The sequence below is a fragment of the Desmodus rotundus genome, chromosome 2 (assembly GCF_022682495.2).
Source record: "Desmodus rotundus isolate HL8 chromosome 2, HLdesRot8A.1, whole genome shotgun sequence".
NCBI lineage: Eukaryota > Metazoa > Chordata > Mammalia > Chiroptera > Phyllostomidae > Desmodus > Desmodus rotundus.
In genome coordinates, this window is record NC_071388.1 from 24,196,008 (window position 1) to 24,223,172 (window position 27,165).

The 27,165-nt window shown below is 40.7% G+C and overlaps 1 protein-coding gene across 2 annotated transcripts; it reads left to right on the plus strand.

The window, feature by feature from the left end:
• The first annotated feature begins 2,307 nt into the window (after positions 1-2,307).
• Positions 2,308-25,775, plus strand: MFSD1 (major facilitator superfamily domain containing 1). Of its 2 annotated transcripts, XM_024563101.4 has the most exons (16): positions 2,308-2,574; positions 4,616-4,668; positions 6,017-6,129; positions 7,876-7,918; positions 8,229-8,296; positions 9,802-9,910; positions 13,634-13,736; positions 15,972-16,070; positions 16,497-16,608; positions 17,530-17,586; positions 17,927-18,083; positions 19,431-19,528; positions 20,116-20,228; positions 21,720-21,767; positions 22,663-22,720; positions 24,049-25,775. In XM_024563101.4, the coding sequence occupies exons 1-16, from the start codon at positions 2,403-2,405 to the stop codon at positions 24,050-24,052; spliced, it is 1,407 nt and encodes a 468-aa protein (XP_024418869.2). In that variant the 5' UTR covers positions 2,308-2,402; the 3' UTR covers positions 24,053-25,775. The 2 variants fall into 2 exon arrangements, with proteins under 2 accessions (XP_024418869.2, XP_024418862.2); XM_024563094.3 differs by lacking the exon at positions 24,049-25,775 and having other exon boundaries at positions 22,663-22,724.
• The last annotated feature ends 1,390 nt before the right edge of the window (positions 25,776-27,165 follow it).

A 27,165-nucleotide genomic window follows, 5' to 3' on the forward strand; every position in this document is an offset into this window, starting at 1 on the left:
TGAGAATACCTAACAAAACCATATTTGCATTTATCCTTTAACCCAGCAATAAAAATACATGTGCATGCACAAGATTATTTATTGCAACACGATTTATAATTGAAAAATACCAAAAACATTTAGTTAATATTGGAGTGCGGTTGGATAGACTATAGTGCATGCACACAATGTAGCACTTTCCAGGTATACTTGTAAAATAAGAATGAGTAAGGTCTATACGAACCGATAAGTGCTTTTCAGGATATATCATTAGGTAGAGAGAAACAACTTTTAACAACGTATCGATGCTGTTTTTGACCTAATTCAAGGGATAATTTAAATTTTTTGTACTAAAAATTTGTGGTGAATCAGGAATGGTAGCGGTGGATGCGGCATTTCAAGCTACGTACGATGTGTCTCTGCCTCCCTCTGGCCGGCCCTTCTGACCTACTCGCGGATGCAATCTAACTGGGCAGATCAGATAGATGATTGATAGATAAAAATGAAATAGACGGTAAAAATGTGTCTGGGTCTAGGTGTCCGACTTGAACCACACAGTGACTTGGCCATGCTGTGGCATTCGGACAAATCGCGCCTCAATAGATGACAGCAGGTGGACCAGCGTCTAGGAAGTTTTCCAAGATTTGACACTGATCTGCTTGCCATGGGTGTGTATTGATCCAAATTTCAGGGTTCGAGCAGGAAAGACCTTACTATTTCCCAAACTGTAAGATCTACCTGGCTTCTGTAGGGATTTGCTCATATTTCCATTTCTATTATTGTTTTTCCAACAGGCTATTGTAATGTAGTTTAATTTTTTTCATTCTTTTTCCTCGTTGCACTTTAAATTTCAGAGGAATCTTTATTATAAGTATTATAATTCTGTTAAGTATTTTATAGGCTTATTTATTCTATTAAGCTGTAGGTTTCTTAATTATTTTCCTTAAAAAAAAAAAAACAAAAACACGCCACCTGAGCTACAGGAAGCCAGCACTGGAGAGACCGCTCACAGGAGTCAAAGCTCTGAAGGGAGCACGGAACTGGAGGCAAAACACTTTCCGCCTGAGATGTTTCTCCTGCGCCATCTACTGACCAATCTTTACATGGTGCCAGTTGGCAAAGGACACATTTAAAAAATTTCACAGACTGGGTCAGTTATTTTCAACTTTTTTCATCTCATGGCACACATAAACTAATTGCTAAAATTCTGCGGCACACCCTAGGAATCTGGGAGACATTTTCAAGTTCTCCCTTCCTTTGCAGACCTCATATGCTATTATTTACAAAGTCATCTCCATTTCACCTCCTACATACTTATGTCTCCTTTGCTTCATATCTATATCCCTAGTATAGGCCCCTTATCCTAATACTTAATAATCCTCATGGTTATTCAGTCTCTAGCTTTGTCACCCTCAACATCCTTTTGGCAAAGGTTGGGGATTCCCAGAAAGTGGGGGTCGGGATACGTTGCCAGATCGAATTTTTAAAAACAGAAATCTTTCGTCTTGCTGATCTGCTCAAAATCCTTGCATGGCTTCTCACGGATCCGATCTAGAGCTTTCTACACTCATCTCGAGATCAATACAAACACACATCCAGCTCTGTTTCCTGCCGGCATCTTTATTAACCCTCCTAACGGCCTCCCCCAGTAACCGCCTCAAATAGGAGCCAAGACTAACAAGCTCAGTCTTACTAACCCTAGCCTAATATCCACTTCAAGGGCTTCAGCGCTCCCCACCCTGTCTACTGTCACCCTCCCCCAAGGCTGGTTAAACTATTCACTTTTTCTACAGAATTTAATGCTTATTTCTGTCGTTATTCTTATCACAGCCATCCATTCATTTTTTTTTTAAAGTATCATTTTCTGTCGATCTCTCCAACTTAAACCGTGAGCTCTGAGGTCACTTGTGCAGAAGGTACTAAATCAAGTCTGTGAATATTAAGAGCTGCCAAAGAGGCTGCGGAGAGCAATGCTGCGAGCAGAAGAGTGGAGCCTTAGCGCAGGTCCTTGGCTGTTTCGGTGTCCTAGCGCAGGTCGGATCACGAGGAGATCGCTTTGAGCCGGATGGGAGGCGCGCACTTTCTCCGGGGGATGAGGCGCCGGGTCTGCAATGCGTGTACTTGCAGGGAGGTCAGGACTCAAAAGGGCAGCGCGGTAAGCGACGGGAGGCCGTGGGTGGAACCCGAAGGACCTCAGCTCCGGGAACACAGCACGCCCAGGGAACAAACACATCTTATCTCGGTCTTCCCTGCCGGCCCTGCCCATCACGTGGTCACGTGAGCGCGGCCCGGCGTGACCTGCCCCAACATCACGTGAGCGACCGTGGTCACGTGGCCGCAGCCTTGACTGGGCTGCGGGTTACAGGATCCTTCCTGGTACTGGTGTTGCCGCCCCTCTCGCTTCTCCATCTCCCGCCAGCCCCATGGAGGATGAGGAGGAGGAAGCGCGGGGGCTTCTCACAAACGGCCCGGACGACGCCGGTAGAGATGCCCCCGCGGTCCCCGAAGCCCCGGGGACGCTCCCGGCCCTCTGCGACCCCCGTCGCCTGGCGCACCGGCTTTTGGTGCTGTTGCTGATGTGCTTCCTCGGCTTCGGTGAGCCGCCTGGCCGGGTCGGGTGGGGCGGATCGTCTAGGAGTCCGTGACTGCCCGTCTCCAAGCCTGGAGATCGGCTCACGCCGGTGCCACCAGGCTTCCCTTCCCCCCCCCCCACCCCCGCCCGCGGCCCCATTCAAGCCAGTGGCGTTCGGAAGGTGGGGGGAAGGGGACAGAGCTGAGTGAGTTTGGTCCCTCCCGACTCCTTTCTTTCCTCCAAGAAGTTTCAGAGGCTGGCAACTCCCTGCAGCCGTAGACAGGGAGGAATCTTTAGGTGGTTAAGTTTCCTCTCCTGGCCCTTGGTTCAGAAGGAATTCAGAAAGTTTGAACTACCTCCGCCCACCCTCCCTTCTCCTGGACTCATGAAAAAGACTTTAAAAAAATCAGTTTTGCTGGTTGTCTCATTAATTTCACACACTCTTTTGGAAAGTGTACGAGTGTGTCTTGCTGATAGCTTCAGTGGGTAGATGCGTTCCCAAACTCTACCGCTCTGCCACATCGAAGGAATCACACTGGATTGCACTTGTGGTTGGCTTGGCGGAGGTTGGTTTCACTTACGAAATCTTGATGACTGGAGACATTTCTTGAGATAATTTTTAGAACATCTTCCTATGTTCCAGCAACTAACTTATTCAGCAACATTTGATGTCTGTATTAGTTTGGTACGAAAGTAGTAATGTGCTTTGCAGGGGGCTCTTCAGAACCGGTGTAATCAACAAGTTTAGGAACATTATGGTAGATAACTTTATGGCACTGCTGGAATACGTAAGTGGCACTGAGGGTACTTTGGGCTTCAGCTTCTTTGCCAGTCCTGTTGAGTCCCCCCTCCCGCTTTTTGGAAAAGTGATGCCCATTCATTAGCCTTATGTCAGGACAGTGGTGCCCCCTACAGCAGCAATTAAAGCAGGAACCACAGGTTGCTGGTTTAGGAACAAAAAAGAACACCACAAAACACTTAAAATTGCCACTGTTCGAGCAGACAGATCATTTTTGATAAATTATGTTTACTTGCCTGGGTGTCAGAAGCCAGATGCATACCTTCTAATGACATTTCTTTTGAATTTGTAACTTCTAATGTGTACTTTTACAAAGAGTGAAAAAAAGAAGGCACTATCAACTTGAAGCCTACCAAAAATCTGTCAGTTACAGTACTTTTAAAATAAATCTTGGTGAGTGAATGTTAAACTTCTGTCCACTTCTCTCTTGCCCACCAACAGACATTTTTATATTTTTTCTTAATCCTTTAGAACTCTATTTTGTATTTCTTCATATCTGGCACTGCGTTCACTAAATTATTTGATTTGGGGCATTCTGTTTGTAGAATTAGAACTTTTTTTTTTAATCCTCACTTGAGGAGTGCTTATTGATTTTTAGACAGACAGGGAGGGAGGGAGAAAAGGGGGAGAGAAACATTGATTGATTGCCTCTCCTATGTGCCCAGACTGTGAACTGAACCTGCAACCTGTGTATGTGCCTTGACCGGGAATTGAAACCGCCACCTTTACTTTACTGGACAGTGCCCAGCCTACTGAGCCATACTGGCCAGGGCAGAACTCTTGTTTCCAATATCAGAGTAGTTAAACTCCATTCCTCTGCTCTTAAGATAAGTGGCGACCTCAGGTAACATTACTAGGAAATTGCGGAGGGTGTTTGTGAAATTTTTAGCGTGCGTGTGTTTTGGTAACTTTAAATAAGGAAAATACATGCTTCAGGAAGATGCTGAGGCAATAACAGACATGTGAAGCATCGTGAGAGTAAAATGGAAGAACAGTTGTTGATTAACTTCTTGATCCATGTTCCCAATATTCGCTGTATATGCACACTAATAATTTGTAAATGATTTGGCATGTGTTCTCTGGGTCATTTGGCTACAACTTAGAAAACAACAGTGGACAAGGAAATGGTCAAAAAAGTTTCCACAGTGTTAGCCCTTGAACCCCTAGTGTCAACATTTAAAATCACCATTTGAGTAGTAATTGCAACTTGAAACTCTTATGGATAGTATTATTACTTAGATAATATTTGTTCTTCCTTTTTCTAGGTAGCTATTTTTGCTATGATAATCCTGCTGCCCTTCAGACGCAGGTTAAACAGGTAAGTTGATTTTTCACTTCCGTTCTCTTTCGAGGAGGTGTAGCTGTTGAGGCTTTATCAGCTCTCAGGTTGTGTGTAGTCAACATTGTCCAGTGAATCCATTCTAATATCTGTAGTCACCAAATCTGAGTGTGGCAAGGAGTGGCCACAAAATTCATATGTAACACTTGTTTCTAACTTGATATTGTTTCACAACTGAGCTAAATAAATATGTGCTGTTTCCACTGTATTCCAAAAAGTATTAGCAGATTTTTGTTTGTTTTTCATTCTTCCATTGAGTAATCATCTGACAAATGATTCAATAGGATAACGTTTGCCTTAAGTACATTTTCTTGTTATTTTGTTTTTTATTTTTTTGAAGATATTACTTACTTATTTTTTAGAGAGAGGAGAAGGGAAGGAGAAAGAGAGGGAGAGAAACATCAATGTGTGGTTGCCTCTCATGAGCCCCTCACCAGGGACCCAGCCCGCAACCCAGACATGTGCTCTGATTGGGAATCAAACCTGCAGCCTTTTGTTTTGCAGGCCCGAGCTCAGTCCACTGAGCCACACCAGCCAGGGCGTTATTTTGTTATTTAAATGTGGATACTGTTTGCAGAGGATTTTCCATGTCGGTATTTTTAGTCTGGTTTTGTAAAAATGAATTTGATAGTTACAATGTCTTTTGCATTTAGATGGTCTCTTTGTCTTTGGACAGGGAGACATGCATAGGTTGGCCCTTCACGTTCTAGAGTGAAAGGGAAAGAAGGTGCACGTTAGTTGGGGGGGTGGAGGCTAAATCTTTTTCTGTGTGGTGGAGCGCCCCAGTGCAGGTAGTGTAGGGGGAATGAGAATATAGGATATATGTAGGTGGGTGCAGTGGAGGTGGTCTCCATAGCGGCGGATCTGAGTGATTCTGGCTCCACGGAGCCTCTGAAATGGCTTGAGGACGCAAGAAGTTCCCAGGTGTGACCGTTTTCTGAGGCAGGGGCTATGGCTACCATGAGAATCCCAGAGCAGCTAGGTGACTACACCTGATTAAGAAACTCTTGCCTTACACAGAACAAAAATGTTTTGATATGTTAGTTACTAAGCTTAACTGTTTGGAAAAAATAGTTGTACAGTGGAACCTTGGTTCTCGAACTTAATTTGTTCCAAAAGGCTCTTCGAGAAGTGATTTTGTTTGAAAACCAAATCATAAGTGACTGATCATACAGGTCCCAGTATGCAAGGGTTGTCAGGCTGAGAATGGAAATTTTGTTAAACAACCAAGACGTTTTTTTCCATGAACTAGTTGGTCGAGAACTGAATTGGTTGAGATTGGAGACATTCAAGAACTGAGGTTTGACTATATTTTCTTTCCATATAGGATATGCAGGTGCATACCACAAAATTCATGCTGCTGTATGCCTGGTATTCCTGGCCCAATGTAGTTTTGTGTTTCTTTGGCGGCTTTTTGATAGACCGAGTATTTGGAATACGGTAAGCTTGAAAAAAATCTCACCTATAGGTAAAATCTGATCATTAGAAAAACACAGAACTAAAGGTATTTTTAGAAAGAACTGAATAAAATTCTGTATAGCTGTGATAATCCACATTAGTATTTTTTTAAGATTATCTCTGGAATTGGTTTTTGAAACTAGGTTGGTGTTTCAGGTAAGGTTGAGACTCATGACTCACAAGGTAACTCAGTTACGTCCTCACTTGGGATCAGGCAGGCCGAGGGCTGAATCCTGTCGGTGCCACGTGCTCAGCTTCCTAGCTCTTAGCTGTTTGTTCCTGGCTTCCTGCGCTTCCGTTTCCTCATTGGTAGAAGATGGATAATAATTCCTGTCTTGCAAGGTGGTTCTGAGGATTGAGAGGTGGGTGTATAGGAATGAGCACATATGTAGTATTTGCTTCTCCCCAGCGAGAATTTCTCTTTCTGCTTTTCTGTGGGCATTGGGCTTCTGTGACCACTTCTGTTAGATACTGAGGAAGGAATAACCCTATAAGCTTTGTTACTTTTTATCCTTAGATTGCATGCATGTTGTTAGTGGAGACTTCAAGAGGGATGTGGACTGGGAACATTTCCAGAAGGCAGAGGACAGACTGATGAAGGGTCTCCCAACCATGTCTGGAGGAAAAGAATAGAAGAAACTGAGTGTTTAGACTTGGGGGCTAACTTTTCAAAATTTTGAAGAGTTAGGTATAAAGGAGGAGTTAAATTTACTTTGCTTGATCCAGAGGGATAGAATTTACTGGGCCTTTCAGGGGGACAGATTCCACTTCGTGTGGTTGCAGACTCTGGTTGCTCAAGCTGCCAGGGTGGGCCATGAATTGCCTTGGGGCCATAGTGAGTTTTCCAGTGCAAGGTGGTGTGGCCCTTCCACAGGGTGGCGAGAGGGATTCCAGAGGTGTGGCTTACTCCTGTCCTCTTTAAGGGATCTTCTAATACCGGCATTTTACTACTTTGGGGAAACATTGATCAGATATTCAAAGTGTAGAATGTTCAGGTAAACAGATTTGTAATTGAATTAACATGGTCTGATACAGGTGACAACATGGAAGAGTCTGAAAAATATTTTGCAGTTGGAAGAAACCAGACATGTAGAAGTATATGCTGTTATAATTCCATTTACATGGAATTCTAGAATGGGTAAAATGAACATATAATGAAGAAAATTAGGATGGTGGTTACTTCCGGATGGGGGGAGAGATTGACTGTGAGGGAGCGCAGGGCAGCATTCTGAGGTGACAGATGTTCTGTGTCCAGCAAAACTGATCTTTGATTTTCACTGAATGTAACTTACCCTGCAATAAAAAAGAAAACCCTGCATGCAAAAAAAAAGTTTTCAGTTATCAAGAATTATAACCATTTAAAATTACTTAATCTGGCATGTCTTCTAAATTAATCTTGAAGTCTTAATAGGAATTTTATGGAGAATGTCCATTTTAAAGTGAGAACCCTGGGTACTTGAAGATTACTTAAGTTTTATATCAGAGATGACAGTGATTTCAACTAACATATGTCATTACTAAAGCCTCTGGAATCCCTCAGAAGTCAAGACTTCTCCAGGTTAGCACTCAGCCCTGGGAAAGCTGCTGACTTCAGAGGCAGACCCCACTTCATTCCTCTGTCCTTGGAGCGAACGCAGAGGGTCATAGAAAACGTTACTGAAGGACATGCTGACTGACCGACTGACGGACATATTTTTAACTTGTATTCTTTCTCCCCCTCTCCGACAGATGGGGCACCATTATTTTTAGCTGCTTTGTTTGCATTGGACAGGTAAGGAAGGCAAAAACATTTGTTGAGTAAGTGATAGTAACTTGAATTCTTGTCGAATTCCAGCAGAGATGTGTTTAATCAATGTCTAATTTAATTAAGTGGGGCCCACAAGTGCCCATATAGTAGTATGAGGCATAATCTATTTTAAGAATTGAGACAATGAACATTAATGTTTTAATTTCACAGATTTACTAACAAAGAATATTAAAATTACTGTAGAAGTTGTGATTCATCATAAATTACTTATTTCTTTTGAATACCTTGAATTTACTTTTCATTGATTGATTCTACGTTATATTCTATGTTATAGGTTATTTTTGCTCTTGGTGGAATATTTAATGCTTTTTGGCTGATGGAATTTGGCAGGTTTGTGTTTGGGTAAGTTATGCATAATTTCATTTGTCCTAATATGTTTTAGTGTTCAGCTATCATTTTATGAAGGACTTACAGAAAATATATTAATGTCTCTTGATGGAGAATTACTTCAAGTCTTTGGAATGCAGCCATATATACATAAGACTGTTTATTAGTTGTCTTAATTTTCCCTTAAAGGAAGCAACAATTATGAGTGGCCATAGTTAACTCTCTGTGGGGTTTGAATATTAAATAGTTCTCCAGAAATGACACTTTTCCTAGGTGTTTTCTGTTATACTGAAGACTATGATTTAAACCTCATTTGTAGTATAGTGTGTTACAGTGTCGACCACCGATTTCCAGGTTGGGGATTTATGGACATTTTGCTGTAGCCCAATGTGCAGGTCCTTTTGAGCCGTGTTGAAAAGGCTTGAATGAGCAAACTACCGGTAGACTGACTGCTGTTCATGGATCTCAGTGTCGTTCACTAAGCTCATTCTGAGTGCAGCCTTGGGCTTCCTGGCCTGAGGGGACACAGGTGACAGAACTTACTCAGTCTTTAACTTGAGTATAACTTAGTCAGTCTTTTCACTGGTACCGGAGACATGTAGACACAGGTGACGTACTCTATAGAAAAGGATTCAGATGGAACTGAGGTCAGAAGTGGCTTCGCGGACTTGGATTAATAGAACAGAGGGCAACTGTTTTTGATCTAGGATGGAGTAGGCGAAGAAGGCTCAGTGTTAGCATATGGCGGAGAAGCAGCTCTAACTGAAGGCCGGGGGTGGGGGGTGGTCAATATGTAGAACCTACAGAAGGAAAGTTAAAACCCAGGAAGGAGGGAATGTTGAATATGGAAGGTATTGGCCTGAAAAGTGAGTTTTACGTTTTCACAAAGTATGGCTCTCCCTTCACATGAACATTTTATATAGCATAGACGGTGGTGTGGTGACCTAGAGCCCTTTCATTGCCTGTCACGGTCACTGTTGCACCATACTAGCTTCCCCAGAGCTTCGCAGTGGACTTTGCCTGTCAGGAGTTGGGAAGGGTTCATTCAGCACGGACGGGCTGTCTGTGCACCCGCTGTCTGGAGCCTCAGCTGGAAAGTTGCATGGGCTGGAGTCGTCTGAAAGCTGGTTGATTCACATGTACGGTACCTGGGCTGGGATGACTTGAGGACTTGTACTTCCGGCTCAAGTGCCCAAGTGTGGCCTCTGCGTGTGGCTTGGCTTTGTCATTGCATGGTGAACTCAGGGCAGTGGGACTTCCATCACGGTGGCTCAGGGCACCAAGTGGGATTGTTTGAGTGAAAAAACAGATGTCATCTTTTGTGACCCAGGCTTGGGATCACCCAGCATCACATTCACCATATTGTATTGGTGGAAGCAGTCACAGGCTCACCTCGGTTCAGGGGAGGAGACAGACTCCACCTTTTGATAGGAGGGGTCAGGGTTTTAAACCTGCTTGCTGCATTGCTAACTCTGGCCTTTCTTTAAAAGCTTCACTTTTCTTCCTTTCCTCATTTTTAGGATTGGCGGGGAGTCCTTAGCCGTTGCCCAGAATACATATGCTGTGAGTTGGTTTAAAGGCAAAGAACTAAACCTGGTGTTTGGACTCCAGCTTAGCATGGCTAGAATTGTAAGTATGACAAACCTAATGAAGCCAAATAGGAAGCAAAAGACTGAAGCTTACAGTTATCCCCTAAAAATTATTGGATGAAGTGTTTGTGTGTGACAAGTTAGGTATTGATTTTTAATGCATTTCTCTAGATTATAGTATAGCACTTACCTTCCTGTAATTAAGGCACTTGTAACCTTATTTCACTTAGGACACAGTCTAAAATGGCAAACTGAGCATTCATTAGTTCAAAGAATCTGAGCATTGGAATGTATCTTAATAGGTTTTTTCAATGTCTAACTTCTTACCCATTACACATCCCTGCTATGAAGTCTTCACATTCGGTCATCTCCTTGGCTCTGCTTGATACTCCCAGTGATCAGAAGTTAACTCTGGGATGGGGCAGCTCCTCCACTTCAATGAACTTGATGATGTTCAGACCTCACATAGAGATGAAATCTGACGGCATAAGTGGTTTTCACCGATTGCACTTTTACCCTCTGTAGTTAATGTTCACGTCCCTCCTGCGCACCAGCACTTTGCTTAGGAAGGCAGCTCTTCAGTTCTGGGTCAGACTGCTCATTTCCTGTGGTTGTCCAAGCCACACGGCATGGATTTCAGCTCCCTGACAGTGGTGCTCACGCCGTTCGGGACGTACACAGGCGGCTAGTCAGTACTCCTCCCATTTAACACCAATGACCGTGGTGTTCCTGGTTTGGTGTGATAGAGGGCACCCAGGGACGACAGTGTGTCTGTACTAATGCAGCCTGTAAGGGGTGTACGGGGTTTGGGCAGTGCTACACCCCATTAGTGTTTTTCCTCATGAACTCCTACAACTAGAGTGCTTTTAAAAAAATTGCCATTAAAAAATGAAAGTTTCAGACTAATAAATGGCATGAAAATGCTTGTAACATAATCTTAGGGAAGGAGAAATCCTGAATAAAAAGTTTTTAATGTAAGATTATAGGGAGTCTGTAACATGTTTTTATACACGTAGGTTCTAATTTCTCACTATTGTGAACAGTGCTGTTGTGAGGCACTGTGAGGCACTGTAGAACCTGCCCGCATCTGTGCTTCCTTAGGCCAGGTGGCTAGAAATGGTGATTATCTAGTCACCTTAGGCTAGGTGACTAAAAATGGGATTCTTACGACTGTTGAGACATATTTTCACATTATTCTCTCAGATATTTACATCCCCATCTGTGGAATATGAGAGGATCCTTTTTAATATGGCTTCGATAGTACAGGCTACTATTACTTTTAAAAGTCTTACCGTTTTGATGGGACACACCTAAATACTATTGTAATTGATAATTCTCATAGCTAGTATGGTTTTCTCTATTCTCTACGTTGTATCTGCAAGGGTATTTGGAGCACTTCATTATGCATCTTGTGCAAGTCAAGGTATGTCTGGCAGTTTGTGGGTCTCATTGTCTAGTAACTTCTCAAAGCATAGGTCAGTTGGCTGAGACCCATTTTCATTGGTGCCACCATAGGTACTAGTGATCTTCAGGTTCTTTTCCATGTGCTCCCAAACTTGTTATAATCAGTTCAGCCATGTATTGAGGAGCCCCAAGTCTAGAAGGGAATCTCAGGGGCTTCTCTTAGAATGGTGAGGAGACCTGAGCAGAAGGTGGAGTGAGCCGGAGCTCACTCAGCCAGCCACCTCATTTCTCAGTCTTCAGTGTTTGATTCCTCAGTAGCGTTTAACGCAGTTGACATTCCCCCTTCCTTGTCTTCTCTTGGGTTCCAGGGCACTACAGTCTCAGAGTTTTCCTTTGCCTTGTTGTCTGCTGCTTCTCTACCTCTTTCGTTAGTTCCCTCTCCATCTTCTCAGTCTGTGCGTGTGGCAGTGCCCAGAGCTCGGGCATGAGCCAGTTGCGTTTTTCTTTTCATGCTCGTTTCCTTGGTGAGCGTATCTAGTTTTGAAGGGTTAGATAGCATGTCCTTGCTCCTGAATGTACATCACTCGTCCAGGCCTTTCCGTACTGGCGTCTGTAACTTCCTACTGGACATTTCCTTTTGGACATCTGGTAGGCACATGGAACCTGCCACGGCCAAAACGCAGCTCTGATGTTCTACTTTCTGTCCCGCAAAGGAGCTCGTGCTGTAGTTTCTCACCCTCAGTTACGGGTAACTCTCTTCTGCCAGTTGATCGGGCAGAAACTGTGGTGTCACCTGGAACTCTTTCTTTGTTTTTTCCCCACACTCCACATATCTTTGTTGTTGTTGTTGTTTGTTTTTTTAAATCCTCACCCAAGGATATTTTATTAATTTTGAGAGAGAGAGAGAGAAACATAGACGTGAGAGAAACATCGATCGGTGATCGAACCTGTAGCCTAGGTGTGTGCCTCCCCTGGGAATCAAACCCACAACCTTTTGGTGTTCGGGACAATACTCCAACCAACTGCCAGGGCCCACATATTTTTCTTCAGTAAATCATATTAGCTTTGCCATCAAAATATGTCCCTATTCCCACCACTTCTCACTCTCCCATCCTAGCCACCCTAGTCTGAGACCCATCGTCTCTGTTCTGGATTATTGCCGTAGCTCCCTAATGGCGTCCTTGCTTCTGCCTTCATCCCATCGTACCTGTTTGGATGTGGTAGCTGGAGTGGGTCTGTTACAGCATGCTTGGATTGCCCCACTGATCTAGCAAAACCCTAATGACTTTCCTTCTTACATAGAGTGAAAGCCACAATCCTGTTGTGACCTGTAGCTTCCTGCTCCCCACCCTCATTTCCTCTCCGGAGACCTCATCTCTTCCTCTTTCCTCTTTATTTACACTGTCCCAGCTCTGCCTCCTTGCCATTCCTTGAGCATGCCAGACAGCCTCCTTCCTGGGGCCTGTGCACTGGCTGTTCCTTATGTCTGGAATGCTGTTCCCCAGATGTCCTCACAGCTAACTTCCTTCAAGTTTTTACTCCAAAGTCACATTCTTTGTGAGGTCTCCACCTCTTTATATTCTCCTTCCCTGCTTTATTTTTTCCCTTATTTTGTCAAGTACTTTTAAGCACTATTTAATATATATACTACATATCTTACCTCTTCTAACATCAGCGGTCCCCAGGCCACAGACTGGTAGCATCCTGTGGCCTATTAGGAACCAGGCTGTGAGGGAAGCTCGCCTGAGCTCTGACTTCTGTCACACTCCTCCCCTCCCCCGACCCCCCACCCCTACCTCTGCTTCCTGTCCCCAGTTCTGTCCATCCTCCCCACCAATCCCCCTTGGAAGAACTGGTCCCTGGTGCCAGAAAGGTTGGGGACGGCTGTTCTACCTCACTAAAACATAAGACCTGTGAAAGCTGAAAGGTTTTTTTGGCTCTGGTCTATATTTCCAAAACCTAGAACAGTGACTGGCATGTCATCAGAGCTCAAATAATTGCTACATGAATGAATAAATGAATGAGAACATTATAACTTTTATCATCTTCTTATGGACAGTCAGTGGACACATTTTTTTTTAGATGTCAGTACCAGGAAAGCTGTACCGTTTCTGAACCAAGGTTCATTTTGCCATAGGTACTCTGTGAATTTTGTAACGTGTGTTTCATTTTTTTTTTGTCTACTAGTAAGTTACAAATGTAATGTGCTGTTTTTAATACTAGCATTTTCTATAAATTGGCATTTTTTTGTGTGGTAATCTTATCTGTGGCTTTATCTTTGTCAATTTTTTCCTTTGTAGGGTTTAAAAAAAATGTATCTTTTGTTTAATCTCAGTCCTATATGTCTATTCTTTTTCAGGGAAGCACAGTAAACATGAACCTCATGGGCTGGCTGTACTCTGTGGTTGAAGCTTCGCTAGGTTCTGCTGGTCACACAACCCTTGGAGTCACACTTATGATTGGTTAGTGATCCTGATGTTCCACGTTTTGTCTTCCGAAAGCATGTCATCGGAAGTATTGTGGCAGAGAGGAAGGGACACTGGAATCAGAGTTAGACCATGTTGGTTATAGTTTTGCCTGCACAGTTCATGAATTCTTTGACCTAATTAGAAATAGTGAGCATTCACACTGTTTGTGAAAACAATCAGGAATTTATACATGTAAGGTGTGAAATATTGGTTGGCCAAAAAGTCTGTTATGTTTTTTCCGCATACAATAAAAGGCACATTTTTCATTTTCACCAATAACTTTATTGATCTGGATACTTTGAGTATGTTGGTGATCTTCCACTATTGGCTTCTAGTGGTAGAGGCCAGGGGTGCTGCTAAACACCTTCCAATGCCTAAGATAGTCCCATAGCAATGAATTGCTTGGCCAAAATGTCAGTAGTACCGAGAAACTTCGCAAACCACTTTTGATGTGTTTGATCAGTTACAGCATCTTCTCCACGCACTGCACAAATCTTTTTTTGTGTTACAGTTGTGTTTTTTACCTTTCTTGAAATAATAAAGCATAATATGCTAAAAATGTTGCACATTTTTCTGTCTATATTAAAATGGCTGCACAAAAATTTACCAATTTTGATCAGTTTTTTTTAATTCACGCTGATATGACAGCTATCACAATACAACCTAACAAAATTGTTTCGAGTGAAGTTAAAGACAACTCAGCACTACTAGAGCCATCCTATGGAAAAAAACCTAATGGACTTTTTGGCCAATCCAGTATTAGTCACTAGCTGAAGGGGGAATTGTTTCCATTTGGTCAAATTCTGTTAGTATGCCTCTAGAGCTTAGATTTTGTAAAGATGACATGATATGGTGGGAAATACACTAGGTTAGGGGCAGGAGCCTGGGTTCTAGTCCCGCCTCTAACAGTTCTGTCGTCCTGGACAAGGAAGTTAACCTCTGTGTCTCAGTTTTCTTTTCCGTAAAATTGTGGGTGTTAGACCAAAACTGTTAGTACAGGTCACTTCTGGCCCTGAGTTCTCTTAGCTAAGGCTCCCCTGTGCTGGCTTCCAGGTGGGTTGTTGAGAGGCGTATGAGAACCCATGCTTTTTATCTGTCTGAGTAGTGAATTTATCTAACTGAGCCCTGTCGGGTGCAGAGGGCTGCTTGCAGAGCCCTAGAGAGAGAGACCTGTGAGTTGGGCTGGATGTTCTGTGCCATCTTTTATTCCTTATAATTCCTTGATGCAGCCTGGTAAAAAGAGGACAGTGGAGCAGTAATTCTAAACAGATGACTTGTACCTAGAGACCCCTGCTCCCCTCCCCGCTCAGATCCTTTTCCTTACTTAAAACCTCTTTCTTATGCTCAACTGCTCTTCAGTATTCCTCCTAGTTCCCTCCATGATGGAGAGTTTGAGAATGTTGAAGAATTTTAGAGCCAGAAAAGACCTGTGCCATTGTGAATCAAAGTCTCCTATTTTACAGTTGGGGAAATTTAAGCCCGGAGAGGTTAAGTTCTGTGTGTAGGATCATCCAGTTTGGTAGTGGCAGAAGTAGAACTTACGTCTGTCTCTCATTTCAGCAGTTACTCAACCGGACCACATTTTGTCAGCCAATTAAAGATGCATTTATTTTACTAAGCTGCTTTTTAAAATTCTTGACTCGTGAAAACTTCAATCACTCTTTATCTGATTTACAGTAATGATGTGAGATCAGCATTAGTGAGTAAGGCTGAATAAATACTCGGAGGAAAGAGGTCCCAAGCTAGCTGAGGGGTGGCACGGCAGGGCCCTTGGGCTGCCAGAGGGCAGGAGCGAGGGTGGCAGGCTTCGCGAAGGAATCAGAAGGAAGGTGAGGTGACCACAGAATCAGATTTGCTTTCATAATTTTTCCCCCTGGCATCTGTGAATAATTAGACTGAATGAAGAAAGTCGGACTAATTCGCTCGCTGGTCATCAGCTCTCTTCAGTTTGTATTCTGCGTTAGAAGACTAGACTAGTTTGTTCTAGTCTTTTCCTTCTGATCTCCAACCTTCTCCTGGGAAGTGTTACCGTAATAGCGACTGCTGTTTGCTGAATGTCTACCATATGCTCCTCCCTTTCTTCTGTGCTCATCTAGTAATTGTGGGCTTTTTTTTATATGTGCCTAAATAATACCCCTTTGGTTGTTAAGTTTTTTGCATTTAATGTGCTGTGTTTTAAGGAACCTTCAATTGGGCTCTCTTTAAAAAAAATTTTTTTTTAAATTGTAGGGGGTATAACATGTATTATTTCACTAATTTGTGCCTTGGCCCTTGCGTACTTCGATCAGAGAGCAGAAAGAATTCTTCATAAAGAAGAAGGAAAAACGGGTAAGTCCAAATGCAAGAAAAGTGGGACCCTGGGGAATAATGCACAATTCTGCAAGTTCCTAGTGCAGTGTTGTGAATTCCAGTGAGGTTTAACACATGTTTCTTGATCTTTTATGTCCAAATCTACTTCCGCTTGTCTAAATATTGGGGTATATTTTTCTCCTTATGTTTTTGGCATAATTTACATCCTTGATTGTACTTTGTATATTTGTAAAAATAATGAGTGTTTCTCATCATTAGGTACTTATCTTAGGTTTTGCTTTTTCTAATGTCTTTGTAAATGATCCCAGAAACTATGTTCCAGTGATTTACTGAGGAAAGTATTTTTTAACTGAATTGCAAAGGTTAATTACATGATAAATGAAAAATAATTGTGACTTAGGTGTGCAGAATTATACTGATAGCCCTTTCCCTTCCTTCTCTAAGGGGAAGTTATTAAGATAACTGATGTGAAAGATTTCTCCTTACCTCTGTGGCTCGTCTTTTTCATCTGTGTCTGCTATTATGTTGCCGTGTTCCCTTTCATTGGACTTGGGAAGTGAGTATTCTCTAGCATTCCACTTCTGTTGGCTAAATTATAATGAGAGTTCAGTGATGTAAATGTAACTTTTTTAGTTGTAAATCCGGCTTCTCTGGTTATGGTTTATATATACACGGGGATTGTTTGATGTGCTGGGACACAACTGATTTTCTTAGCTTGAGGGTTAGTGTTGGTTTAACTGTTTTTAAAATTTTGTTAAAGAAATACCTAATAATAGTTTTGGATTCAAAATATTGGTTTATTTTAATGCTTCATTTTTAGATTTGTATTTTTAAAGCTTTTCCTCTTTATTTCTTGGTTAGGAAGCCTCTTACGGAGAATGGAGACAGTGTATTGGCTCATAGTAATTGGGCATATTTTTATTTCCTAGGACTGCAGTTCCTCCAGATTCAACTTCAGGGTTCAAATCAAATTTTTCTTGGATTTATCTTCTCCCTCTCTTGCTTTCTTGTTTTCTTTTCTTTGGCAGCTGCTTACACAGTAGTGTGTGAGCACACGTGTGTTTGTAATTATAACCGTTAAATTCAGGCTGTTATTCTAAATAACTTCAGACAAGTCATTTAGCAAAGAACCCGTTCAGTACTGCTTTTAGGAAAAGAAGCTCTCTTAATTCCCTGCAGTAATGCATTTGGTTTTCTGAAAATGTTTGTGTACTGTTTTCTGTATATGTAAAAAGGGGAAAAATAGGCATCAGTATTTTTTATTCAGCTAGTGCAATATTCATATGAACACAAAAGCTTCAGCCAGTTACTTGAAGGTGAATAATATCAAATAAGGTGGGAAAACAGTATCAAGGAGGAAAAGTTGACTAAATTTAGATTTATTTATATTCAGTTTTATTTTGCCTTTATTTTTTAAAAAACAGAGTAATTCTCTCTAATGTGCTTATCTCTGTCTCTCTCTCTCTCTGCGTTTTAGGGTTTTCTTTATGGAGAAATTTGGATTTTCTTCCCAGGCAGCCAGTGCTATTAACAGGTATTTCATTAATTCTCTCAGTGTTTGTTGTGCGCCTAGTGTGGGTCTTTAATTCTGACCGAATGTTGTAAGCCGTATGTGATGTAACATCCACGGTGTGAAGCTAAGATTGTACTGCGACTTGAGCCCAAGTGGCCATCTTTGCCTTAAAGGAAAACCAAAGAAGTCGTGGACTACTGTGTATCTCTTTATATTTCTGTTTACTGATGACCATTTTAGAAGATTGTTAAACTAAATGAGCTAGGGTTTACTTTGCCTGAAGGGTTTACAGACTTTTTGGATTTGGGGGGAGGGGAGCTGTGATACATTTCATTAACTATCCTTTACATTCTCTGGGCAGTGTTGTATACGTCATATCAGCTCCCATGTCCCCAGTATTTGGGCTCCTGGTGGATAAGACAGGGAAGAACATCATCTGGGTTCTGTGTGCAGTGGTGACCACTCTTGCTTCCCACGTGCTGCTGGCATTTACGCTGTGGAACCCTTGGATTGCCATGGTAACGTCACTGAGCCTCTGGGGGGTGCATGTCAGGAGGGAGCGGCTCCTCTGATAGCAGTGCTTTGTGGGGGGGGGCAGACAGACAATGACTTCATTTCAATTTCTACAGAGTAGCTGTTTTTAAGGTATATACAAGTATTGATTACTAAGGCAGAAGGTATTTTTAATTTCATTTAGCTTATTTAATAGAGGAAACTCAATGCTGAAATAGAATTTGAAGTAAAGCAGTCTTATAAAAGCCAAAATGCTCATTAGTTCCATTTATTTTTCCATATTTCATTGAGAGAAGTCATTCCATCATAGGTGGCAAAAAAACCCGATCGACCCAATATGCATGATTTCACATCAGTTTGTCTTTGACTTTGAGTAGGTCAGAAGTGATAATGAATTCATCAAGTTTTCATTACTGCTCTTCAGAATGTCATTTTTAAGACCACAGGCTAAAGTGCTCCCTTCCTTATCTGGTAATAAAAGAATATCGTGAACATGTCTACAGGATGGAGCAAACGTAGGTTTACAGTTGTTGGTATGGAAAATAATACAATAATTAGTAAATAATACAAGAGTAGACTCTGTGTTGTGGGTACGCACAGCAGTGAGCCTGCTTTCGCCCCGTGCTGTGTTAGTGCCCCAGGTGAGAGCTCCGTAGGACGGCTCATAGAAGCAGGAATGCTGTAGTGGAGGCTCCGCACATTTAACATCTTAGTGGATATTCAGTAACTTTCCACTCATTTATAGCTTTATCGGTAATATAAGAACGTGTCTGTTTTTTTGTATTCTTGCCATTGTTGGACATTGGCATTATTTTAATCCTTGCCCATGTGATAGGTATAAATCTTACTTTAGCATAAATCGTGAGGTTCCTTTTTTAATTGAAGAAAGTAGAGACAGTATTAGGTGATGTTTAACAAGCAGTGGTTACTCTCTGCCCTTCTCTCCTGTTGGGTGTTGATGACCCAGAGGTAAGATAATAGACTATTGACGTGATATTGCCTTGGTTGCTTAGCTTGTAATTTCTAATAAATGTTGGAAAATCAGCTTGCCTAAAATATTGATAATAACCTTTTGCAAATCAGCTTTGTTTTCTTGCCTAGTTCTTGATTGCATCCTGTGCCCAGGCAGTTACAGATGCATATAATATAAAGTGGTTACTGTGGTGTGTGCGTATTTCATCACTAGAGGGAAGCTGTTGGAGAGGGCCAGATTCTTTCTGTATCGACCTGATTGCAATAAAATTTGCATTAGTATTCATAACTATTATGTCAGTCTTGCTAATCTGCATCAAAGGAAAATCAGCTTTTGGTCATTATAAGACATTTACCCTTTTCTGTACTGTTTTCTATAGAGTCTCCTGGGACTCTCCTATTCATTGCTTGCCTGCGCACTGTGGCCAATGGTGGCGTTCGTAGTTCCTGAACATCAGCTGGGAACTGCATATGGCTTGTAAGTATTTGCACTGTGGATCATAAAGTGTCTCTCTCTGCTGTGTCAACTTAATTATCATATGAAACTCCAGGTCTCCTGAATCTAGTCATTTTAGGCTTCTGGGACAGCTCTGAATTTGGAAATAACTAGAAAAGTCAGGTTATCTATTTATGATATTATTGTGGCAATGAGAATGCTCCAGACTTCCAGCAAGAGAGCTGGAGTTAAGCTAACCCATAAGAGGTGAGTGCTGACATTATCACCCCACCGCCTGTTTATCTCAACTCAGTGAGAAGTTGAGTCCTGGCCTCTGGCCCAAAAGGCAGAAGGGGGCTGGTATTCACTTAGCCCTTTCTTTCATTCAGCAGGAAGAAGGTTTTGAGTTCATAGTGTACTTAAGGCAAGCTCCCTTACCTTTGAGCATGAAGTCTGATAGAGGAAATGGTTATGGGGTAAAAACCAAATCGAATCAGGTCATCCCTGGTGGAAAATGTCTCTAACATGAATAGTATGTGGTTTATGGATGCTAATATTTCATAGTGAATTGTTTCTCTTTGTGAAAACTTTTGAAATTGAAATGTGTTTTTATATTTCCTGGATTCTAGCATGCAGTCCATTCAGAATCTTGGGCTGGCGGTGGTTTCCATCATTGCCGGCATGATACTGGATACTCGGGGATACTTGTTTTTAGAAGTTTTCTTCATTGCCTATGTTTCTTGTAAGTGTACCATGTGGCAGCATTTATTTGGTTCCTTTTAATATGTAGCAGAATGTTCTTATTTATGCTTTTAGGTTTTATAGTTATTGTTCTGTTTTCCCTTCTTTTAAACCAAATCTCTAAGGTGTAGTTCTCAGATTTGCCGAATTCTTAGCCTATGCATCAGAGCTTTCCAGCTGGTGACTTTGTAGTTCTCTGAAGAGCCACAGGCATTTTTCAGGAGATTCCTATTCTTAAAGGCAGCAGTGGAATATGCTTCATATTGTTTTAAAAATTTATGTTTTTTTTAAAAAAACATTTTCCCTTTTTGGAACCATTTGAAGGGTCCTGAGTATGTCCCTAATGTGAATGTGTGGATGTATGTGTGACTTAGGTATGCTCATGGGTAATTCACTAGGCAATTTTAAATTCGTTTTATTATTAGTCCTGTTATTTAATTTTTTATTTGAAGTGATTCGTTGGTTAAAAATAGGAAGCGTTAGGAAACTATTGAAAACTGTAAAAATAAATCAGCATTTTTCCATTGATAGTCTTCACCATACACATAAATTGCGCTCATCTGAAAAACATTCTCATATAGCACGGATGCCTTTTATACATCGATAACCTGTATTTAAAAGGGCAAACTCCCGTGATGATGCTGTCAGGGAATAGTGACTATACATGAAGCATGGTGTTTGCAGACAACTGCTTACGAATATCCTGAATACATTTTATTATCTCATAATTTTAGAAATAACCACATCCAATTTTTAAAAAATTATTTGTCTTTTAAAAAATGGGTCCTTTAAGAGTTTAAAAAACTGGGTCATGAAAGTGTTTTTGTCTTATTTTTGATGTCACAACGTATGGTTCAATGTCAAGCCACAGTTTCATGTGTGAGTATATTGGGTTCCCAAACTAAACACCAAGTCATTTAAAAATGTTTTTGTTGCCATATTAATTTTAAGTAAATTTAAATGCGCCTTACTTGTTAAGGTAAAAAGCCAGGCACCTGACTTTCTGAGGTCTCCACTGACTCTGGGCTTCTGGGAGTCTGATGACTACGTTCTGATGTTTGGTTAATTTGTAGAATGAACATGGTGTTTTCAGACCTACCCTGTGCCCCCACCAAGGATTACTTCTGTTTGGCTCTCTGTAAAAACATAAACAGTGTAGGGGCTGGCGGGAGCTGTGGGGAAGTGCTGTGCGGGGCCAGCATTTACCAAGGGAGAGGAAGTTGCGGCAGGGATGACCCCTCTCCTGCGGTGTCTCAGGTTCTGCGTTTCCGGCCTGGCTATCCCTGTGTTTAGGGAGCCCATGGAGAAAGGGGTGTGTAACATTTTTAGTGCTTTATGGAAAATAATGTAAACAGTGTTTTTATTTTTAAATGCCAGTTAATAAAGATTTATTTGATTTGTCTCTTTTACTTTGTAATTATGATTACATAGAAATCATTGGGAAGAAGTAAATACATGCTTTTTAAAGACTCTCGTGTGTTTTCACTTCCAGTGTCACTTTTAGCTGTGGTCTTACTCTACGTGGTGAATCGTGCCCGAGGTAGGTAGAAGTCAGGTTGCAGTGGGTGATCTTATGGAGTCACCGGATTGTCTGCATGCCCTTTTTGAGGCTGGCGCTTTATCTCAAGTAATGATGACATTCTCTTCATAGTGATGGACACATGTCATTATATAACGTATAATTATGTTTTTTGGACCTTCACATTTATTAAAATTGTCATGTTCTTTCTGGCCAGTTCAGTGTAAGTTTCATAATACAAAATTTTAGATGTTTTTATATTAGCATTAAGAAGTATATTAGCATAAAGAAGCACTTTTAATAACCTAAAACCATGCCTATGTTATTGTCTTATATTTAAAAAAATATATTTATGGCTGATATTTTCATTTTAGAGTTGAAAGTGTTTGATATAGAATGAGAAATCGCAGATTTTTTTCTTCTGCAAATATATGTGTACTACATGGATTTGTGCTTTTTTCTTTGTTCTTTGTAAGATTTTGATGTTACCCTCATCAATTTTTCTAACTGGTGTACCCTTAAAGATTGTTATTATGTATTTAGATGAATGTATACACATGCTGTTTAAATAATTTTAGGTCATTTCCTTTAATTTCTCTAAATTTTCTGTATTACTGAATATTAATATAATATCCTAATTAAGAAAACTTAAGGTAATACATATGTCCAAACAAAAAAATGCTAAAATTTAGGAGGTTATTTGTATCATAAAGATTCTTTAGAAAAACCATTTTCTTCCCTTGGGCGGTTTCCAGGAGATAAACCATTTCCTTCTCTTCCTCCACAGTCCTTTATGTACTTTAAGGACCTGATGCAGATGTGTGTGTGTGTGTGTACGTGTGCGCGCTCGTGTGTGTGTTTGAATTTTAGTTACAATAGTTACATTGAAAAGATTCTATGCTTGCTTGTGTTTTAGGTGGGAACCTAAATTACTCTGCAAAACAAAGGGAAGAAATAAAACTTTCCCATGCTGAGTAAGTATTGAAAAAGAGAAAAATTGTCTTTATTTGGAAAATCTTAAACATTAGCATTTTATTTCAAGGTATTAGGATTGTACTTTTAAGAAATTAGTCTTTTGCTTGCATTTCAAGAGCTAATGATTATCTGTGGAACTACTCTAATGTAATTCTTGTTTGTGTCATAAAGTTCTCAAAGGTGGATATCAAGGGCTAAAGTGAAGTGTGCGGGGAAGAATTCGGCTTTAAATTGCCTTCTGAGAGAGAGATGCGGAGTATTTGTGATTTATTGGAGCAAAGGTCTTTGTCCTAAGTTCCTCATTGGGCTCGCCCTTCTATTCTTTCTGATACTTTCTTTTTCTTAACTAGTTGAGATAACTTTTCAACTTTTCTTGGTCCTAACTTGCTGTTCCATGTTCTCTTGACTCTTTTGGAACAGATTAAAGTATGTAGTGTGTGGTTTCAGTTAAATTGATATTCTCCATGAGTGTGTGCTACAACATGATAGTGATTCTATTCCCTATTATTTCTTATTTTTTAGACATTGAATTTTTTTTACTTTAAAAATTTGTTTTTAAATATATACCATGTAATTTTAAGTTTTATGAATTTTGAATAGGTTAAAATTCAGTAGAACAAGGCTGTTTATTTCTGGGGGTGGGAGGGTTCTTGGTTATCTCAAATCCTCTTTTAACGTAGCGTTTCTATTTCTAGAAATACTTTAAAAAAATTAATCAGCAGCATTGCGAGATCTAACTATCTTATGACAGTCTTATTTATTGTGTCAAAAAGTTGGAAACAATATAAATGTTCCAAAGTAGGAAAATGGTTAAATATATTATGACACATTCATTTACTATGTTTTAGAAGGATTTTTAGAGGCAGAGATACTGAACATGCTATATGGTAAAAGATAAAGATAAAATAAGGTAAAGAGAAAATATAAAAGCAAAAGATAAAAATGCAAATATAATATGCTAATTTTATTTTTAACAAAATGTGTGCAGACATGTGTATTTCTTAAACCTATCACTTGTGTATAATAGAAAAAATATGAAAGTAGAAAAATATGAAAGAAAACGCTCCAGATTTTAGAGTTCTATTTCAGTGGTAGAGTTACAAGAGGGTTTGTTTGTTTGTTTGCTTGTATTTTCTAAATTTGCTACATTGATCTTGTGTTACTTTCATGATCAAGAAGAGCTAGAAGAGTCTCCAGCAGAATGTGTAACTACGAGCATTTGGCACCCTGTGTTTTGTAATGCCTGTGGTTTTCCTCGTGTAAACCAGACGGGGCTTTGTGTGTTTTCCTTCCCGTTTTTGATGATGTATTGTATTGTGTTTTGCAGATGAGAAGTTTAAATGACTGTGCCGTGAGAATGGGCTGCACACATCATTGATTTGAAAACCTCCATTTAAAATTTTTATTGAGAGTTTAGTCATTAGGAAAAATAATGGTCTGAAAAGTTATTTATATTTTAAGGACACCTATTTCAAAGTATATTTATGAGGACTATTTTATCCTCTGTCTTTTGTGTGTTGCTGGAGAATTTTACTTCAGAATAGACTAATCAACAGTAGAGTTGAGAAAATTGCTCTGGAACATGCAGGTGAATTTCAGTAAGGACAGTAAATAATGGAAACCATTGGATCTTGTATTGAGATCATTTTTACAAAGTATATCTGAGGGATATGGCCTTTAATCGCAAAGCAAACATATTTTTAAAAGCTTCTGAGGGGCAGAAGGGATATCTTATGTAGAGTGAACTACGGAATTTTCATAGGCACTCCCTTTTGCCATAGGGAATATTGGAAAGCTGTGTGAAGTCTCTTCCTTTTCACAAATAGCAGATTCTGTCCTGCTCTTTTTCATGGTGAGAGTTTGCTGAGCGGTGACCCTTTTGAGCTTCTTTATCTCTCTTACTGAGCACCTTTGTTGTACTTACGGATATGTATTTGTGGTACAAGCTTTCTGTACAGTTTTTTTATAATCTAATTAATTACCAAAAATGTCCTTTAAATTATGATAATTGCACAGACATGAATAAATAAAAACACTAAAAGGAACACATGATGTCTTCTAAGTTTACCTAATTACAGTCATTGAAAGATTATGGGGATTAGCTTTTTCTCCAAAGTAGGACCTTAAAATAGCATTTATGTCTTTCACATTAAATGAAATACGGTTATATTTCTCTGACAGACTTAAAACACTTTGTAATTGACTTAGTCTTAGCATATTAAAGTCAAGAAATTTTTCATTATCTATGAAAAATTTTGCTATCTATGGGCACAGACATTTTAGACAACAACTATTAAACTAGTAAAATTACCTGCTCATATTATTTAAAGTACATGGCATAACATTGTATGCCTAAAATTTCTGGAACAGTTTGAAAGTGCATTCCTTTTCAGGTTAAGTTTACTTACATCCATTTTTCTGGTTTACTATTTATGTCATTATTCAGTTGTTAGTTCTTTAGGTTTTGAATAGCACGGGACTGTTCTAGCCCATGGCTAGTGAGTGTCAGCCTCCCCTTTGGGAGGAGAGTGCAGGAAGTCAGGTGCTGCTGCTGCTGCTGCTGCTGCTGCTGCTGGAGGGCTTCTGTGCTTTGGTTGCCCCTTCATCTTTCCACTCCCTCAGTGCCCCAGCTGCAGGGAGCTGCTTACATTTTTTTCAAATGAGTCAGGTCCTGTCCCATCTCAGGGGCTCTGTCCAAACTCCCTTTGCTTTAGAATATTTTATCCAGGATTCTCTGTGACCTGGTTTCATCTGATTTCCAGTAGGAAGTCTTAGCGCCAGCTCAGACCCACTGTTCCTATGGAAATTAATTCCTGTGATCTTTGAGAAAACCTGTACTTTCCCTTCTTAGCTTACCTCAGCCTGTGATGAAGAACTTGTGATGGTGTGGCTCTCTGTCTCTTCCTTTAGATTGTAAGCTCCTTGAGGGCAAGAACTGTGTCTGTTACGTTAATGATTGTGTCAGTAGTGCCTAGCACAAAATAAATATTTTTTGAATGATGCATAAATAAAAAGGAGAGTAAATTGGAATAACTTTTTAGAAGGATAAATTGGCAATAAGAGTAAGAGACCTAAAAGGGGTATAGTGGTGGGCTGCATGACTTTTGGCTTATCAATTCCATTTCTAATAATTTATCATAAGGAAATCATCAGATACACACATAAACATATTTTAAGAAAGTATCTTCATTGCACGATTGGTTATAGCCTAAAATAGGAAAGCACCCGTGTTGTTAAGAATGAGTTTAGTTAAGTACATCATATCATAGGCCTACAGGGAAATACTAAGTAGTCATTAAATGGCTTCATTAGAGAGCGTACTGACAGGGAATGATGGCATTGTTAGGCGGAGGATTCAGCGCTGCTCTTTTCGTAAAAGCAAACACCAACATGTGTGACAGATACGTACACAAACACCTTTGAGTTTGAAGAAAGTAGCATTAGTGTTCAGAAGGGAGGAAGGTAAAAGGAAATGTTTTCTAAAGAACTTAGAGAATGCAGGTGAGAGTTAAACGGGACCCTGAGTTAGAAATAGAATGCGCATTGACAGGAAGAAAATTGCACGTGATGGGAACCATAGAAGACAAAGCAATAGAGAATGGGGTAGGCGCTGAATGAGATCGTGCACTTGTTTTTTGATCTCGGTAGCGGGGCACAGCTTTAAGATGTCTTCAGGTTGTCTGTGATTTCTGTTAAGCCTCCATCTGTGCCTCAGACCCCTTGACTTCTTCCTTTTGCCTTTCTTGGAGTCCCCTCCTGGGGGCGGGGGTGGGGAGGTTGTTGAGGCCTGAGCAGGGATTTGCTGCTTGGAAGTTGGTGGGGGAAACTTTGATGTCTTGTAAGAAATACAAGTTCTTGACGCCAGGCAGGCCAGACAACGAACTTAGGACACTTTTATCATCACTCAGTTCCCTGAGGTGTTTGTCCAACCCTTGGCCCATGGGCCACATGTGGCCCAGGATGGCTATGAATGCAGCCTACCACAAAATTGTAAATTTACTTAAAACCTTTTGTTTGCTCATCAGTTTTTATTAGTGTTTGGGTGTTTAATGTCTGGCCCAAGACAGTTCTTCCAGTGTGGCCCAGAGATGCCTGAAGTTTGGACACCCCTGGATATGGTCATGTACTCAAGTGTCGTCTTCTCGGTCGATCGTTGTGAGTCTCACGTCATAGCAGCTGTCCTGCCTCACGTAAAGTTCTCCCTAAACTGGCTTTTCCCCCTTAGGCTTGACTGCAGATCAGCTGTGTCAGGAAAATCAGTGGCCCTGTGAGCCGTTCTATTTGGGATTAGCATGCACTTTTTAGGAGTTTGCCGTTTTGGAGAGGATCACCTCTCGTGCTTGTCTCTGAAGGTTCCCTAGGTAGTAGCTTTCTGTACTTCCATTTCCTGATTGCCAAATAGAATATCACTAGAGTTCCTCTTTTCACTCACATTCTTAATTTA

Bases quoted from the DNA above. Each gene is read 5' to 3' on its own strand.
- MFSD1 (XM_024563101.4), top strand. From the start codon at position 2,403: ATGGAGGATGAGGAGGAGGAAGCGCGGGGGCTTCTCACAAACGGCCCG. The intron at 8,297-9,801 runs GTAAGTTATGCA...CCTCATTTTTAG, and splicing joins TTTGGCAGGTTTGTGTTTGG to GATTGGCGGGGAGTCCTTAG. The intron at 16,071-16,496 runs GTAAGTCCAAAT...TCCTTCTCTAAG, and splicing joins TAAAGAAGAAGGAAAAACGG to GGGAAGTTATTAAGATAACT.